The sequence below is a fragment of the Schistocerca americana genome, chromosome X (genome assembly GCF_021461395.2).
Source record: "Schistocerca americana isolate TAMUIC-IGC-003095 chromosome X, iqSchAmer2.1, whole genome shotgun sequence".
NCBI classification, from domain to species: domain Eukaryota; kingdom Metazoa; phylum Arthropoda; class Insecta; order Orthoptera; family Acrididae; genus Schistocerca; species Schistocerca americana.
The window spans coordinates 298,937,559-298,954,157 of NC_060130.1; the positions used below are offsets into that span (position 1 = coordinate 298,937,559).

The following is a 16,599-nucleotide window of genomic DNA, read 5'->3' on the forward strand; positions in this document are numbered from 1 at the left end:
GCTACGGTCGCAGCTTCGAATCCTGCCTCGGGCATGGATGCGTGTGGTGTCCTTAGGTTAGTTAGGTTTAAGTAGTTCTAAGTTCTAGGGGACTGATGACCTCAGAAGTTAAGTCCCATAGTGCTCAGAGCCATGTGAACCGGTATGCCTACATGTTTGAAATAAGCACGTTAGTAATTGTACAGTATTGTTTTTAACATCTGTAATTCGTACTGCAGACGTTCGTAAACGATACCTGGTTGTGCTGCATTTGGTTGTAAACAACTGCTTACGACTTTCATTCGTCGGACGTAACACAGGTACGTTAAATCACTAGCGTTATGCACTTCCGATACAAAACAAATGCTATACACTATTTTTTTTTTATTTACGTTACTTTCATTGCAATAAGTCTAGTAAACGAACTTTAAACGAGATAAATGCAAGTAACGAATAATTTTACAGCAACTGTATCAAATTTTCCTGTGCTGTACGTAGTAGGCTACTATGAGTATATTATAGCTGTAAAGAAAGGCATTTAACGAAAGATTTCGCCATATTGTCCTGTGCTTTTGATTCGGTGAGTGTGTACTCCACTACTGACCATTCAAAAGTCCCGCCAGCAGTTTGGCAGAAAAATGGCCGCCGTATCGTCCGGTTGGCCACTCTCTCCCTATACAGGCTCTCTACATAGGCACAGTTCCTCTCTGGGTAACTTCTTGCTAGCCGGAGCCATTCACAACTTCAGCATTAGTTGAACTTTCCGCCGGCGTGCAAGGCGCAAAAACATGGAACAGCGATACCCTTTTTCTCGGCAGCTACGTCTTCTGGTTGAGCCTGAAGAAATACTCCCGACAGTTGCTTTTTGCAACACGTCGGTAATTTTTAGCTTTAAAAAAACTTGATCTTTGCATATGTTGCAGCGCCTTGGATATTAGATATCTGGTAAAAGTTCCTGATACATTCATAGTAAAATTCTATGCTCGGTTTCACCATAAGTTTCGCCTGATATATTGTTTCACTATTGACAAAAGCCAAGGCTTTTCGTAGCGAATCCACGATGTCAAAGCATCGGAATGACTGTGTCTTTGTAGAAGAGCTTGATCACAATTAGGTCTTAAGTCATTTCTAATCTTGGGATTTGCAGGAGATCAGTATTCGGCTTGCAGTAGCCGAACCCCCCAAGAGACCTGTCGTCTTTGAAGATTTATAAAACAAGAGTAGGCACAGTGGTCAGAAAAACTGATTAGCGCTATGCCATCGCTCGTCACATGCGGTTACAGATCGGGAGAGACATATCTTATTCAGCCTGCTTGCTACACAGTGGGACAGACAGTAAATGAGAAGCGGGGACCACGAAACTGTTCTCATTTGTCAACTAGATGAAGACCGGTGACTAGAGTTTCTAGTTAGACACTTTATAAAGTTGGACGACTGATCCTTGACATAGAGGACGCAGTTGGTCTCCAGCAATGAGTGGCGGATCGCCATTGGTGACGAGAACTCCTGGCAGCTCTCTTTAGAAAACAGGGAACGTTCGTCTTCCTTGAGTGGTGGTGGTTAGTGTTTAACGTCTCGTCGACAACGAAGTCATTAGAGACGGAGCGCAAGCTCGGGTTAGGGAAGGATTGGGAAGGGAACCGGCCGTGCCCTTTCAAAGGAACCATCCCGGCATTTGCCTGAAACGATTTAGGGGAATCACGGAAAACCTAAATCAGGATGGCTGGAGACGGGATTGAACCGTCGTCCTCCCGAATGCGAGTCCAGTGTGCTAACCACTGCGCCACCTCGCTCGGTCTGTCTTCCTTGAGCCTGATGGAGCATAGAGGTTTATTATTTGTATTTCGTTGATCGTACATGACGTACGTCGAGCTTTAAGATGTCGCTGGACATTAGTAAAAGGAATGACGCCACGAATCAGGATTGCAGTCCAGTAGAATTTTTATTACGCACGTTAACAATGGCTATATAACCTGCAATAGTGATATCGGTGGTGGTAACGTCTTGAAGAAGAGCAATATTGGCCACCGTGCCATACAGAAAGTCTGCAAGAGTATAGGTTTCGTGGCCACAAATACTCCGGGTACTACTGCTTGTAGTGATATTACACTGAAGTGACAAGTCATGGCACAGCGTTATGCACATATACAAATGGCGGTGGTAACGCGTACACAAGATATGAGGGCAGTGTGTTGGCGGAGCTGTCATTTGACTCTGATGATCTATGTGAAAAGGTTTCTGATGTAGTTACGGACGAACGATGGGAGCAACAGACTCTGCACGCGGAATGGTGGTTGGCGCTAGGTGAACGCGAAATAACATTTTGGAAAACTTCAGTGAATGCAATATTCCGAAATCCACAGTGTTGAGAATGTGCCGAAAATACCAAATTTTAGGCATTAACTCTTACCACTGCCAACGAAGTGGCCGACGGCCTTCACTTAACACCCGAGAGCAGTGGCGTTGTCATTGCTAGCAGACAAGCAACACTGACAGAAATAACCGCGTAAATCAATGTGGGACGTTAGACGAACGTATCCTTTAGGACAGTGCGGCGAAATTCGGCATTAATGGGCCACGACAGAAGACGATCGACGGGAGTGCCTTTGCTAACAGCACGACATCGCCTGCAGTGCTTCTCTTTGGCGCGTGAGCATATTGGCTGGACCCTAAATTGCAAAACCGTGGCCTAGTCAGGTGAATACCAATTTCAGCTGGTAAGAGCTGATACTAAAGTCGGAGTACGGTGCAGATTCCACGAAGCCGTGGATCAAATTAGCCAACAAGGCACTGGTGGTGGTGTGGTTCCATAATGGTGTGGACCGTGTTTACATGGAATCGCCTGACTCTCCTGCTCCAGCTGAACCGATCATAGACTGGTAATTATGTTCGGCTGCTTGGAGACAATTTGCAGTCAAACCACGATTGAATTTTTGTGGATGACAATGCGCCATGTTACCAGGCCAAAGTTGTTCGTGCTTGATTCGAACAACATTCTGGACAATCCAAGTGACTGATTTAATCACCTAGAATTCCCGACATGAATCCCATCGAACATCTGTAGGACATAATCGAGAGGTCAGTTCATGCAGAAGATCCTGCATCAGCAACACTACCGCAATGATTGACTTTTGTAGAGGCAGTTGGCGCAAAATTTCTGCAGGGGACTTCCAACTACTTGTTAAGTCCATACTACTCCGAGCAAAATGAGATCCGATACGATACTAGGAGATATCTCATGACTTCTGTCGCCTGACTGTATAACTCTGGCGCTGCATCACGGTGTTGTAGTTGCAGTGCAGCATGAGGTGGCATTTCAAAAAATGGTTCAAATGGCTCTGAGCACTATGGGACTCAACTGCTGTGGTCATAAGTCCCCTAGAACTTAGAACTGCTTAAACCTAACTAACCTAAGGACATCACACACATCCATGCCCGAGGCAGGATTCGAACTTGCGACCGTAGCGGTCGTGCGGTTCCAGACTGTAGCGCCTTTAACCGCACGGCCACTCCGGCCGGCGGTGGCATTTCATTCTTGACTTCTGTCCACCAGTGCGATGTTTCGGCCGTTGCGGCTGGGTCTTATTCTATGGCTGTAGTGCCAGAAGTGACACCACGTGTAGAATCCGAAGAGGTTGGAGCTCCCTTTTGTAAAATCTCTTCGCCTGTTTTGTAAAGGCCTCGTCGCTGCTGCTGGAGTTTGTGAAACGGCTTCTGGTGCAGTACCCCGCTAAGACAATTTCTTCCTGCCACTATTACACAGCTATGCCCCAGGATCAGGCAACAGGATCGGAGAACGAAGCTTCTACAACACTCCAACAAGTTAGTAAGTCACACAAATGTGTTATAAAGGTTTGCTTATCTCTGTTACTTGTTGAATGATTAAGTCTGCAACACTGCATGTAACGTAACAAAAAAAGGGCCCTCAATGGCTAAGGGCAAATAATCGTAGGTAGACTTCACAGTTCATAGCTAATGAAATTTACAACTACTGTCTGTTCACTTCTAAGAGTTCACTAAACGACGCTCCCTGTCAGCCCTGGACGATGATCCATAACCAGGTGGGCAAGAGCTGCTCTTCTATCTTCCGAGTAGCCTTCTGTCTTCTGTCTTTGGGAGTCCGGTCAGTGGCGGATTTTTTTTTTTAAATTCTTTATTATCAAAACCATTATAATTATACAAATTAACCCACTACCTTACTACATTAGTGGGTCCTAACATTTATACATTTGTATTGAAATGTTGCAGCTAGTTTAGTATTAGTTGGTGAGCTACAGTTAATATTAATATTAATAACAATGGGCATCTAATATCTACATATACTATTTATTTCCTATTCCTATGACTAATTTAATTTGTATGTGTATTCTACAGCGTCACATGTGTGCCAGTAAAGATATAAACCTACCTGCATTTGCCTTGCTCTTCGAGCTAACCCCGAAGAGCATGCCCCTGGCACTGGGCAGGCCTCGGTGTTAATACGCTGCAGTCCCTATCTTAATTTCCTATAACTAAGTCCTACAAACTAACTTATCCTACGTCAAATCCGGTGTGTGTCACGATCGGTGGTTGTTCCCTACTCCCCCTAGTCCTGCACGTGGCGGATTCCAACTTAGATGTAGTCGGCCAGTCCACGCACAGGCGGCATGGGAATAGGGCTCCTGGACGCAATTGGTGGTTATTGTATCTCGCCTAAATAGTCAATGAGAACTTTTCGAGATACCTCGTTAGCCAAGGTGTTTAAGGTCTGAAATGTTCCCTCTTGTCTGAGTAGTTGGTATGTGTCGCGGTTTGGTAGTCTGGCTCGTAGTGTGTTGGCAACATCATTGAAGAGGGGACATTCGTAAACTATATGCTCGGGTGTACCCTCCGGAACACCACAGTCACACGCTGGTGTTGCCCTCTTCCCAAATCGACATAAATAAGTCGGGTAGGGTCCATGGCCAGTGAGAAAGTGGATCAACCCTCGCGTAGGCTCGAAGTACTTCAGTCAAAGTCGTTCCCTGACATCAGGTAGAAACTGGAAGGTTCTTCGTCCAGTCTCTTGTGCCTCCCAAGTCTCCTGCCAGAGCTCCTCCCCTCTTTTCCTTATCTCTCTCTCTTATCCCCCACTCTAATACCCGTAATATCAGCAATCTTTTCATAATTTCCCTTCTTGGCCCAATACCATGCCGCCTGCTCTCTTATCTTTATGTCTAGGGGGCGGATTGTACTCGGCCGGCAGTTGGCAGAGGCGGAGTCGATATCTTCATCCTCAGCGCCGCCTATGGCGTTGGTGGAACTTGCGCAAGCGGCGAGTGTCTATGGCACTGGCATTTTTGTGCCTGTGGTGCTTTTGCTCTGGTTCTGGCTGCGTCTTTTTCGGACGACACAGCATGTTCAGCTTCCTTTTGCGCCCCGGAGTGCGAGACGCTATTCTTATTCTTATCGGGTGACATATAGGGTTCAAAATGGTTCAAATGACTCTGAGCACTATGGGACTTAACTACTGAGGTCATAGTCCCCTAGAACTTAGAACTACCTAAACCTAACTAACCTAAGGACATCACACACATCGATGCCCGAGGCAGGATTCGAACCTGCGACCGTAGCGGTCACGCGGTTCCAAACTGACGCGCTTAGAACCGCACGGCCACACCGGCCGGCGACATATAGGGTGTCTGCTTTTCCTTTGCCCCTCATGTTCTTGTTACATGTCTCTTTAGGTCGCGTTTCGTCGTCGGAACGCGGTATGGAACCTGTGACAGTAACCACGGTACTGTCAGTAGTTACACTTGATTATTTCGCCGGGAATTTCAACGTCTGAGTGGCAGATGAAACCCTTTGAGCATCGAGCTGCGTTCAGAAGACATGGGGTATCTGATACTCCCTCAGAAACATGTGAGGTCATCTCCGTCACTATAGCTTCCTCCGATGCACGAGTGTGGTCCTCGGTAAGGGTAAGTGCGGCTGCCGGCTGCGACTGTTGAGCGACAGCAGTGAGTTCGCCTCAACGGCCGCGCCGGCCGTGTTAGCTAAAACATTACAAGAGAGCACGGAAGGGTAGCTGTTTACTTGCTGGAGCAGCATCTGGCTACCTTCGCGTGGAAGTTGCACTGGCTTGTGGTTACTACAGTTTACCCGCAAGCGCTCTGTTGACCCGCAGAAAGAGCAGTCCACTATAAGATATGGATGTCCGTATGCCACTAGCAGACAGATACAACGGTATATGCTTAAAGTCAATACGAATATTTTTAACACCGCTGTGAACTTGGTGGATGTAAGCAGGTAACCGCTTCCCATTAGTGACGCTAAATATGGTTCCATAGGGACATAGCCATCTCCAGATATCAATATTCGAAAATTCCAAGCCGGCCGGAGTGGCCGAGCGGTTCTAGGCGCTACAGTCTGGAACCGCGCTGCCGCTACGGTCGCAGGTTCGAATCCTGCCTCGGGCATGGATGTGTGTGACGTCCTTAGGTTAGTTAGGTTTAAGTAGTTCTAAGATCTAGGGGACTGATGACCTCGGCTGTTAAGTCCCATTGTGCTCAGAGCCATTTGAACCATTTGAAAATTCGAACGGAAGTTTGAATACGCGTACATTACGCATCCCATAGCCAGCATGTACGATTACCACGTCGCTTATCGAGCTGTCAGAATGTTTACATTTTCGACTGACGCCAGTGGGACTTAAAATACTTTCACATAATTGAGGAGTTTCCAGTGTCATTAAGAGTTCAAAATCAAACCCAAATACAAATCGATGATATCTTCATGAGCGATCTTAAGTACATATTTCTTTTATTTACAGTGTGTGTGTGTGTGTGTGTGTGTGTGTGTGTGTGTGTGTGTGTGTGTGTGTGTGTGTGTGTGTGATGACGACGAGAAGGTGAGATCCGGTGCCGGCACATAGCCTACTCCCCGTGAATAGCAGTAAGGGGGCCGCCGAGATCAATCTCTGCATCTGACGGACAGATCACCATCAACAGTGTCGCATGGCCTCACGTATCGGATACGGCGGAGAGGTTTGATACTTTAACCGGGACATTGGCGCAAAGTCTAGTGATAAGCAACTTCACGCCACCACCTGTCCTCCCCTTGCCGGCCAAATACTGGCAGTGAAAATATTTGCCACCATCAGAATTCGAACCGGCTTAACCCCGGGTCGAGCGCCCCTGCACAACCGTGCGTTAGCGACCGTGAAAGTACTAATCTGAGAATTTCTAAAGGTTCAGGACGCGGATAATGCCGATGGCAGATGCATTGGATACCAGTTGTTCCATTTAAGTTCGACGTGTTACGTATAGGACGGTGTTACGGCACAAACAAAATCGCGAATCTCACGCGATATGTAAACACACAGCTGCCAACGCGCTGGACGAGAGACCGCTGCCACGGTTGCCACTCGACTCGACTTCCGCACCCTTGCGAGATTTAGTGCTCGAAATTTCCTCATACTCTACGCATAAGTATTTAGAGAGCGCTTCACCTTTTCCTATGGCACACTCAGGCAAAATATTCTAGAAACATGATACGAACATTTACCTGTTTCTGTTCATATAGTTTGCGCCAAAGCGGTGAGTCTCGTTCGTCACCCCCCCCCCCCCCAACCCCCCAACCCTCCTATAAGCTTTACACTTGGAGAAGATTAACCTAACTTTAAAACTTCACGTCCTCCTCCAAAGATCTACTGGAAAAGGGCCTCTTTAGCAGATGACCTACAGCAAACACTTTCATGTAACAATCAGGTGGAATTTTTCACTTTATCTATATTAATTATATTTTTTTCACGACTAGTTTCAGCTTTCTAGGCCATTCTTAAGAAGTGTATACCCTACACACTGAAATGTCAGCGTCTTAAAGAGCTGTATTCTTTTTGGCTTACAAATCCTGTTTGTTGGTTTGATATCATTTGTGAAATAAAATGAACAGAAAACACGTGTTTAAAGACGCTGACATTTTAGTATGTATACTTTTCTATTGCAGAACCACAACATCAATTTAGAACGGCGTAGAAGGTTTAAACTATTTGTCGAGAAAATTAACACAGCAAAAATGGAAAAGTTAACTTTCAAAAAATTCATTACTGTGGTGCCTGATATGGAAAAAAACTGTTGTAAAAAAATTTCAGAACGAAGTTTTCACTCCCCATCGGAGTCTGCGCTGACAGCAAACTCCGTGGCAGATCAAAACCGTTCCGGACCGAGACTCAAACTCGAGACCTTTATCTTTCGCGAGCAAGTGCACTCGATACCGGTTCCTACTGTATTTACCTTTCAAAGAGCGCTGGAAAACAAGTGTTCGTCCATTTCATTTGCATACCAGCACTTATTCGAGAAAAATGTCGTAATTTTAGTGCGATTTCCCGCTCGCATTCAAAGAGAAACGGCATAATTTTAGTGCGATATGTACAGCGGGCTGCAGTATATTACCCTGTGATAACAGGCCGCCTATGGAAACTTTATTTGGATTGTAGAAACAAAGAGCTAGTACTAAATATAAACTGATATAAGCTACTCACATCATTTAACAAAGTCAAGATAACCACAAAATTCCACACGCTCTTTTCGTTAGAATCTGTTTAATCTGAGTCTTTGGTTGAAGATATTTCTTTGGAAGAGAAATATGAACAATGGTACCTTTTTTATATACTGCAGTTATACACGTAATACAGTTAAAATGTCAATATTTACGCACAGAAGAAACGTTTCCTCCAGTTAAATCATAGCTTAAGACTCTGTGTAACAATGACCTGCATATTGAGAAAATTATATTAAAAACATGGATGGAACCCAAACATCTAAAAAATGAAGCCGAAACACAATTACTGCCGACTGCTAAAAAGTAAATTTCAGCAACTTTAGTACCTAAAATGTATCAGATTACACATACATATCCTTGAATAGCTAAAAAACTATCTTATAGCGAATTTCTTGTTTCATATTTGAATTTCTCACGTGAAACCTCTTTGTAAACCATGTCTACAGGAGAAAAATATTCCTTGTAGGTCTTTGTAATAAAAAGGCAACGTGAAACATTCTCTACCTAGAGGAGAAACAGATTTTTGCTCATAAATGGCTCTGAGCGCTATGGGACTTAACATCTATGGTCATCAGTCCCCTACAACTTAGAACTACTTAAACCTAAATAACCTAAGGACATCACACGACACCTAGTCATCACGAGGCAGAGAAAATCCCTGACCCCGCCGGGAATCGAACCCGGGAACCCGGGCGTGGGAAGCGATGAACTCTCATTGCATATCACTGCGCCGCTCCCTAGCTTTATCGAATAAGTAGATTCCATTCCTGAAGTGCAGGTTTGGGAGATGGACAAAATACCCATCACGGGACTTCATACACCTTCACGGACTCAAGCTTTCACGTCCACATTTTTTTTTCATAGTGGAATGAAAGAAGGTTATACGATACAGCATCTGGTCGATACGGTTGATGTTCTGATAATTCATTTCCCAAACGCCCTCAGTTACCCTAATACCAAGGCGCCTTTGTGGGGGAAGGATCATTTTCCTGACAAAAAACTTTTTTTTTCCTTTTGCAATCTAGGCTTCTCCTTGGGTATTTTGTTATCTAATCGGTGCAGAAGACTCAGGTGACCCTCATACGTATTTTGCTCCTTTGCAAGATAAAAAGTAGTAGTTATATCCTTCGTATCCTGGAAAGCCGAATGGCCGAGCGCTTGTAGGCGCTTCAGTCCAGAACCGCGCTGCTGCTACTGTCGCAGGTTCGAATCCTGCCTCGGGCATGGATGTGTGTGATGTCCTTAGGTTAGTTACGATTAAGTATTTCTATGTCTAGGGGACTGATGACCTCATATGTTAGTCCCATTGTGCTTAGAGCCATTTGAACCATTTTGGAAAGCCGAATAGAACGTTTGCCGCCCGCATCTCGTGGTCGTGCGGTAGCGTTCTCGCTTCCCACGCCCGGGTTCCCGGGTTCGATTCCCGGCGGGGTCAGGGATTTTCTCTGCCTCGTGATGGCTGGGTGTTGTGTGCTGTCCTTAGGTTACTTAGGTTTAAGTAGTTCTAAGTTCTAGGGGACTGATGACCATAGCTGTTAAGTCCCATAGTGCTCAGAGCCATTTGAACCATTTAGAACGTTTGCCACATGAAACTGACAACAACTTTCGTGCTGGAGTGCCATCGGCTCCCACAGGTAGCACAAACAGAATATTATGAGAACATTGAAACTTACGTACTAACAGAAAGGGAAGAAATGTCATCGAAATCAGAGGATCTAAGAAGAAAACTTTCCTTAATTGGTAGTCGCCTTTAAATTCTTTCTTTGCATAGATATTTCGAAAAAAAGGTGTGTGTATTTTGAATAAATATTAATGCTCTGTGACAGCTACACTTATGTTTATTTTTTCACGTTAGTATTACAGTTTCATCTGTTACCTATTAGATATTACCGAGGAGCTGTGTGGAGTGAATCTTTCCATGTTCAAAATGGCTCTGAGCACTATGGGACTTAACATCTGAGGTCATCAGTCCCCTAGAACTTAGAACTACTTAAACCTATCTAACCTAATGAAATCACACACATCCATGCCCGAGGCAGGATTCGAACCTGCGACCGTAGCGGTCGCGCGGTTCCAGACTGTAGCGCCGAGAACCGCTCGGCCACTCCGGCCGGCAAATCTTTCCATGTGATCGATTGGCGTCTCTCAGCACCAAACCATCCAGTATTTGGAAACTCTGGGCGGAAAACAGCCTATCTGCGCCTAGGCTAATCAACTAGTTTTATAGCTTCGGACAATACGTAGATTCGGCTGTATTTCGTCGTGCATCACACCGCAGAATTAAGCAGCGGGGAGCAGAGTGAAGCAGAGTCCTGCACCAGCCGCCGCCCCTCCAACTAATGAGCTCTTACCGTTCCATTAAGCGTAACGGCTCCCTTCCAGAGCCACTTTTTTACAGTCACCTCGTTACTCACGAGGGTTACCGTCTTCGTTATGTCATTGCTAAGTCATAATTCCCGTGTCCCTACAAAATCCTTCCAATTAATCTACATTTTTCTCGCCATTTTTTACCAATTTCGGAAGAGGCGCCTGCTCTGTTAAAAATGGTAGCGGTAACAGTCTTGAAATGGGCCCATCTAGTTGACAGCTACTGAATTAAAGATGTTATCTGGACCCTTGCTTCTTTATAACCAAATCTACGTGCACTTTGCCTGCCTTAAAAGGTCCTTGATACAGTTGGCAGCTAAGTTTCACTTTATTAGTCGGATATCCTTTAAAGTCATTTTCTGTCTTATATTTCACGAAAAATTACATAACGATCTGTGTACATGGCATTAAGTTACCGTTTCAACCATCGATGGCGCAAGCGTTCGTTTTTCTTTTTCCTTTTTTTTCCTAGTTGAAATAGCAAGGAACGTTACCTGCGCACGTGACACCTTGCTACGTAGTTCCATACATTTTTTTTTGTTGTTCGTCGGTGGAAAGAAAAGTGGCGAAACGATCCCTCGCGAAAATCTCGATTGGACGGCAGAAATGGAGTTTTCGTTCAAAATATTCAGATCTACATCTACATGGATACTCTACAAATCACATTTAAGTGCCTGGCAGAGCGTCCATCGAACCACCTTCACAATTCTCTATTATTCCAATCTCGTATAGCGCGCGGAAAGAACGAACACCGATATCTTTCCGTACGAGCTCTGATTGCCCTTATTTTATCGTGGTGATCGTTTATCCCTATGTAAGTCGATGTCAACAAAATATTTTTGCATTCAGAGGAGAAAGTTGATGATTGGAAGTTCGTGAGAAAATTCCGTAGCAACGAAAAACGCCTTCCTTTTAATGATGTCCAGTCCAAATCCTGTATTACTTCTGTGACACTCTCTCCCATATTTCACAATAATACAAAACGTGCTGCCCTTCTTTGAACTTCTTCGATGTACTCCGTCAGTCCTGTCCGGTAAGTTTCCCCACACAGCTCAGCATTATTCTAAAAGAGGACGCACAAGCGTAGAGTAGGCTGTCTACTTACTAGGTCTGTTACATTTCCTAAGCGTCCTGCCAATAAAACGCAGTCTTTGGTTAGCCTTCCCCACAACATTTTCTATGTGTTACTTCCAATTTAAGTTGTTCGTAATAGTAATACCTAGGTATTTAGTTGAATTTACGGCTTTTAGGATAGACTGTAACCGAAGTTTAACGAATTCCTTTTAGCACTCATGTGGATGACCTCACACTTTTCGTTATTTAGGGTCAACTGCCAATTTTCACAACATTAAGATATCTTTTCTAAATCGTTTTGCAATTTGTTCTGATCTTCTGATGGCTTTATTAGTCGATAAACGACAGCGTCATCTGCAAACAACCTAAGACGGCTGCTCAGATTGCCTCCCACATCGTTTATATAGATAAGGAACAGTAAAGGGCCTATAACACTGCCTTGGGGAACGCCAGAAATCACTTCTGTTTTACTTTCAGAATCGGTGAGAACCGAGGAGCCGCCAGCACCAGCCATAGGATTCCCAAAAAATCTGTGGATCGCATTAACGTAAGTCGAAACCGATCATGATAAACAAATGTTATGGCGATCTCAACTGTTGTTTTACCCAAAATACTGGCATTTTTTGTGCTCCGACAACAGAATTTTTCCGCTAGTCTACTTCTTTTCCCTGCTAAAACGGGACACGTAACTCTTAAAAAATATATCGGTCAGTAAAATGTACATAGTTCTCTTATGTGAAATTGAAATAACTCGAAATTATATTTACATCTCAGACCTGACTGTATGTGCAAAAAATTTTGCATGTGCTTCAGTACTGAAACATGGGGTTCCCGGATGATAACGGTGAGCCTTCACAGCGTATTTCTCCGTGTCTCGTTAGTTCATAAACCACGTTTTTTCCTCGCACTGGATTTCACATACCAATTTTACGTGCGTATTTTACGTGTAAAAGTAGGGTAACTTTGAACCTCTGTATCTCTGAAACGGGTAAATACATGAAGAAAATTTTCAAGATTGTAACAGAAAAGGATGTCAGGAATACATCGTAAAAATTTCAGCCATTAACTGTGTATAGCCGTCTCGGAAGCCGCGACTATATTTTGGTACCCAAAAAACTAATTTTTGAGGTGTTTTTCTATAATTTATAATGATTTTTGAAATTTGGGAGATGACTCCTCTAAAAAAATGCCTAGCTAATATACAGTTAAAATCTGAGCAATTTGCTGTTGTTATTTATTATTTAGATTTCTCCTCGTACAAGATTTTACTTGTAGAAGTAGAGTAAATTGAATCCTCTGTATTTTGGAAGCGGTTAAAAATATGAGAATTTTCTAGGCTATTCGAGATCAGGACCTTAGGAATACATGGTTGAAATTTCAGACATTGCTGTGCGTAACTGCTTGGAATACTCAACCTATTTGCTCCATTTGCCTAAGCAGGAGAAAGTGTGTAATAGTCACACTTTAACACTGTACTGCAGGACACTGACACTAAGACGATCCTTCTGCTGGGTTTGTAAATGGTCCCAAGCCCAAGGGATATCAAATACACTTCACCTATCTTTTTATCGCCAGTAGAAACAGAGGAGTGAGAACCAGAAAATCCCGTTTTTATGCGCGGCGTTTTGGAACATGTTAGGTACGCATGCTATCGCATGCATACCGACTATATATGTGTGCACTGGCAAGAAGCCAGACATATCGTTCACAGCCAAACTGTCGTGTTCCATCGTTTTTATCTTCGATGGGTTCCTTAACTGTAATATGGTTTCCATGATACCATAAATCTCTATCGACGCTGATCTACAAACTAAAAATACCTGCCCAATTATCGTACTGTGTAAATGAGAGTTACAGTTCACCTTTGAATCCGAATCAACGGTAGTTGCTGGCGCATTTTCAAATGGCTGAGAGGTAAAAACTAGCTTAAAGCCAGACTAAAAAACTTCGGGCTATAATTGGGATTAGATTCCTCGACCTTTAGGTTTCTAGGCAGGCACCTTACCGTCCGATCAGTTTTTTTATTTCGATTTGATTCTTCGTAATTTTTCGCCAGGGGTTCTTTGCCGAAGTCGCTCTACATTTTTCAAATAACCATCGTACAATATGCGTTAGATGAGTATGTGCCAAGCAAGATCGTAAGAGATGGAAAACAGCCACCGTGGTACAACAACCAAGCTAGGAAACTGCTGCGGAGCAAAGAGAACTTCACAGCAACCATAAACATAGCCAAATCCTTGCTGACAAACAAAAATTACGCGAAGCGAAATGTAGTGTGAGGAGGGCTATGCGAGAGGCGTTCAATGAAGTCGAAAGTAAAGTTCTATGTACTGACTTGGCAGGAAATCCTAAGAAATTTTGGTCTTATGTCAAAGCGGTAGGTGGCTCAAAACAAAATGTCCAGACACTCTGTGACCAAAATGGTACTGAAACAGAGGATGACAGACTAAAGGCCGAAGTACTAAATGTCTTTTTCCAAAGCTGTTTCACAGAGGAAGGCTGCACTGTAGTCCCTTCTCTAGATTGTCGCACAGATGACAAAATGGTAGATATCGAAATAGACGATAGAGCGATAGAGAAACAATTAAAATCGCTCAAAAGAGGAAAGGCCGCTGGATATGATGGGATACCAGTTCGATTTTACACAGAGTACGCAAAGGAACTTGCCCCTCTTCTTGCAGCGGTGTACCGTAGGTCTCTAGAAGAGCGCAGCTTGAATACTGCTCAACAGTGTGGGATCCGTACCAGATAGGGTTGATAGAAGAGATAGAGAAGATCCAACGGAGAGCAGCGCGCTTCGTTACAGGATCATTTAGTAACCGCGAAAGCGTTACAGATATGATAGATAAACTCCAGTGGAAGACTCTGCAGGAGAAACGCTCAGTAGCTCGGTACGGGCTTTTGTGAAAGTTTCGAGAACATACCTTCACCGAAGAGTCAAGCTGTATATTCCTCACTCCTACGTATATCTCGCGAAGAGACCATGAGGATAAAATCAGAGAGATTAGAGCCCACACAGAAGCATACCGACAATCCTTCTTTCCACGAACAATACGAAACTGGAATAGAAGGGAGAACCGATAGATGTACTCAGGGTACCCTCCGCCACACACCGTCAGGTGCCTTGCGGAGTATGGATGTAGATGTAGATTCCATCGATAAGAAATTCATGTTTTTTTTAATTTATTGCAGAAGGTGATCAGTCCTCTCACTGAACCATCTTAACTATCGTGCAGGCTACTGACCACCAGGCCTGACATTGAGCTACTAAAAATCTTTGTATTCTCCAACTTACACCAATGCGTCAAATATACAGATACAATTTTGAAAAAAATGCCTATTAAGCTGTGGTATAATTATTTTTATAGCGTCTTCCAGAACTAATAGTCACATAGGTAATGAAATAAATATTCTAACCAAATTTATGTGACCAATAATGATTAGACTTGCTGCCTGCGTACGCCAGGCGCTCCCAGTTCAATGACAGGTCCTTGAAGTGACGTTTGTTTTTTGAAATTTCTAAAATTACTTCCTAACAGTGTACCGTTTCCTCTCGTAATTGGTAATTTTCTTCTGCAGTATTTACTGTTACATTTTCGTGGACAAATAACTGCTGCACTTAAACGATCAAATACCTAAAACAGGAGGTAGTACAGTCTGAGTATCGATAGAGGTACATACACTGTATGAAATATTACGGACAAAAAATAAATGTAATAGACCTCGCTGTTGGGGATACGTAATCACTGCAGGAATTGGTTAAGAGAGAACTTTGTCATAGCCTTTCCGAGGTATTAGAAATTGTCACCTGCATTCCATACCAACGGGAAAAATAACAGTTGACGGTTCAAATGGTTCAAAGCACTACGAGACTTAACATCTGAGGTCATCAGTCCCCAAGACTTACAACTACTTAAACCTAACTAACCTAAGGACATCACACACATCCATGTCCGAGGCAGGATTCGAACCTGCGACTGGAGCAGCAGCGCGGTTCTGGACTGAAGCGCCTAGAACCGCTCGGTCACAACGGCCGGCTCAGGCTGCCGAAAATAAAGTTTAGGGCCATTGCGTGTTGCACTGTTAGGCATGCCAGTTTCTTTCACTGTCATCTACCGGATACTGTTCATTGCTTACTAAGACAGTTGCTGTTGAATACCCAGTTATGTTGGGTTCAGAGACAATACGCGGTAATGTCCGAGCAAAAAGTAGCAGCTTTTGCAACTCTAGGCAGTGAGATTTCAAACGGCAGAGTATAGGTTCCAGAAAGTCACTTTGCTCAATTTCTGTCATGTAACACGCCACAAAACCTAAGGTGTGTGTGAACATGAAATTGCAATGACGCAGTTATGACAGGGAATAATGAGACAGCTGACGGGAACGACGGTCACATGGTAGTAGACAGCAGTTAACTTACTGGTTTAGAGCTTCTTTTTTTACATTGATACGTTGCTCTTCCACAAATATTTTTACTTCGTTCCAGGTTTGATTCTTCTGCTGCTACCCGCCTTTGGCCACTGCCTGCCGAGGCAGAGAACGGGTGCAGTTTCGGACAACTTCGTCGGCGATGGCACACAAGACATTGCTGTCTCCATCCTACAGGTAAATTTTAATGACCTTCTATCGAGATAGGGCTTCTAAAAGTAACGATTAAAACTG

The 16,599-nt window shown here is 43.9% G+C and overlaps 1 protein-coding gene across 1 annotated transcript in view; it reads left to right on the forward strand.

Moving 5' to 3' along the window:
- Positions 1-16,599, forward strand: part of LOC124555972 — a 96,649-nt gene that overhangs the window by 12,012 nt on the left and 68,038 nt on the right. Inside the window, exon 2 of the mRNA XM_047130018.1 lies at positions 16,424-16,542. Coding sequence (XP_046985974.1) covers positions 16,424-16,542 — 119 coding nt within the window. The remainder of the gene's footprint in view (positions 1-16,423; positions 16,543-16,599) is intronic.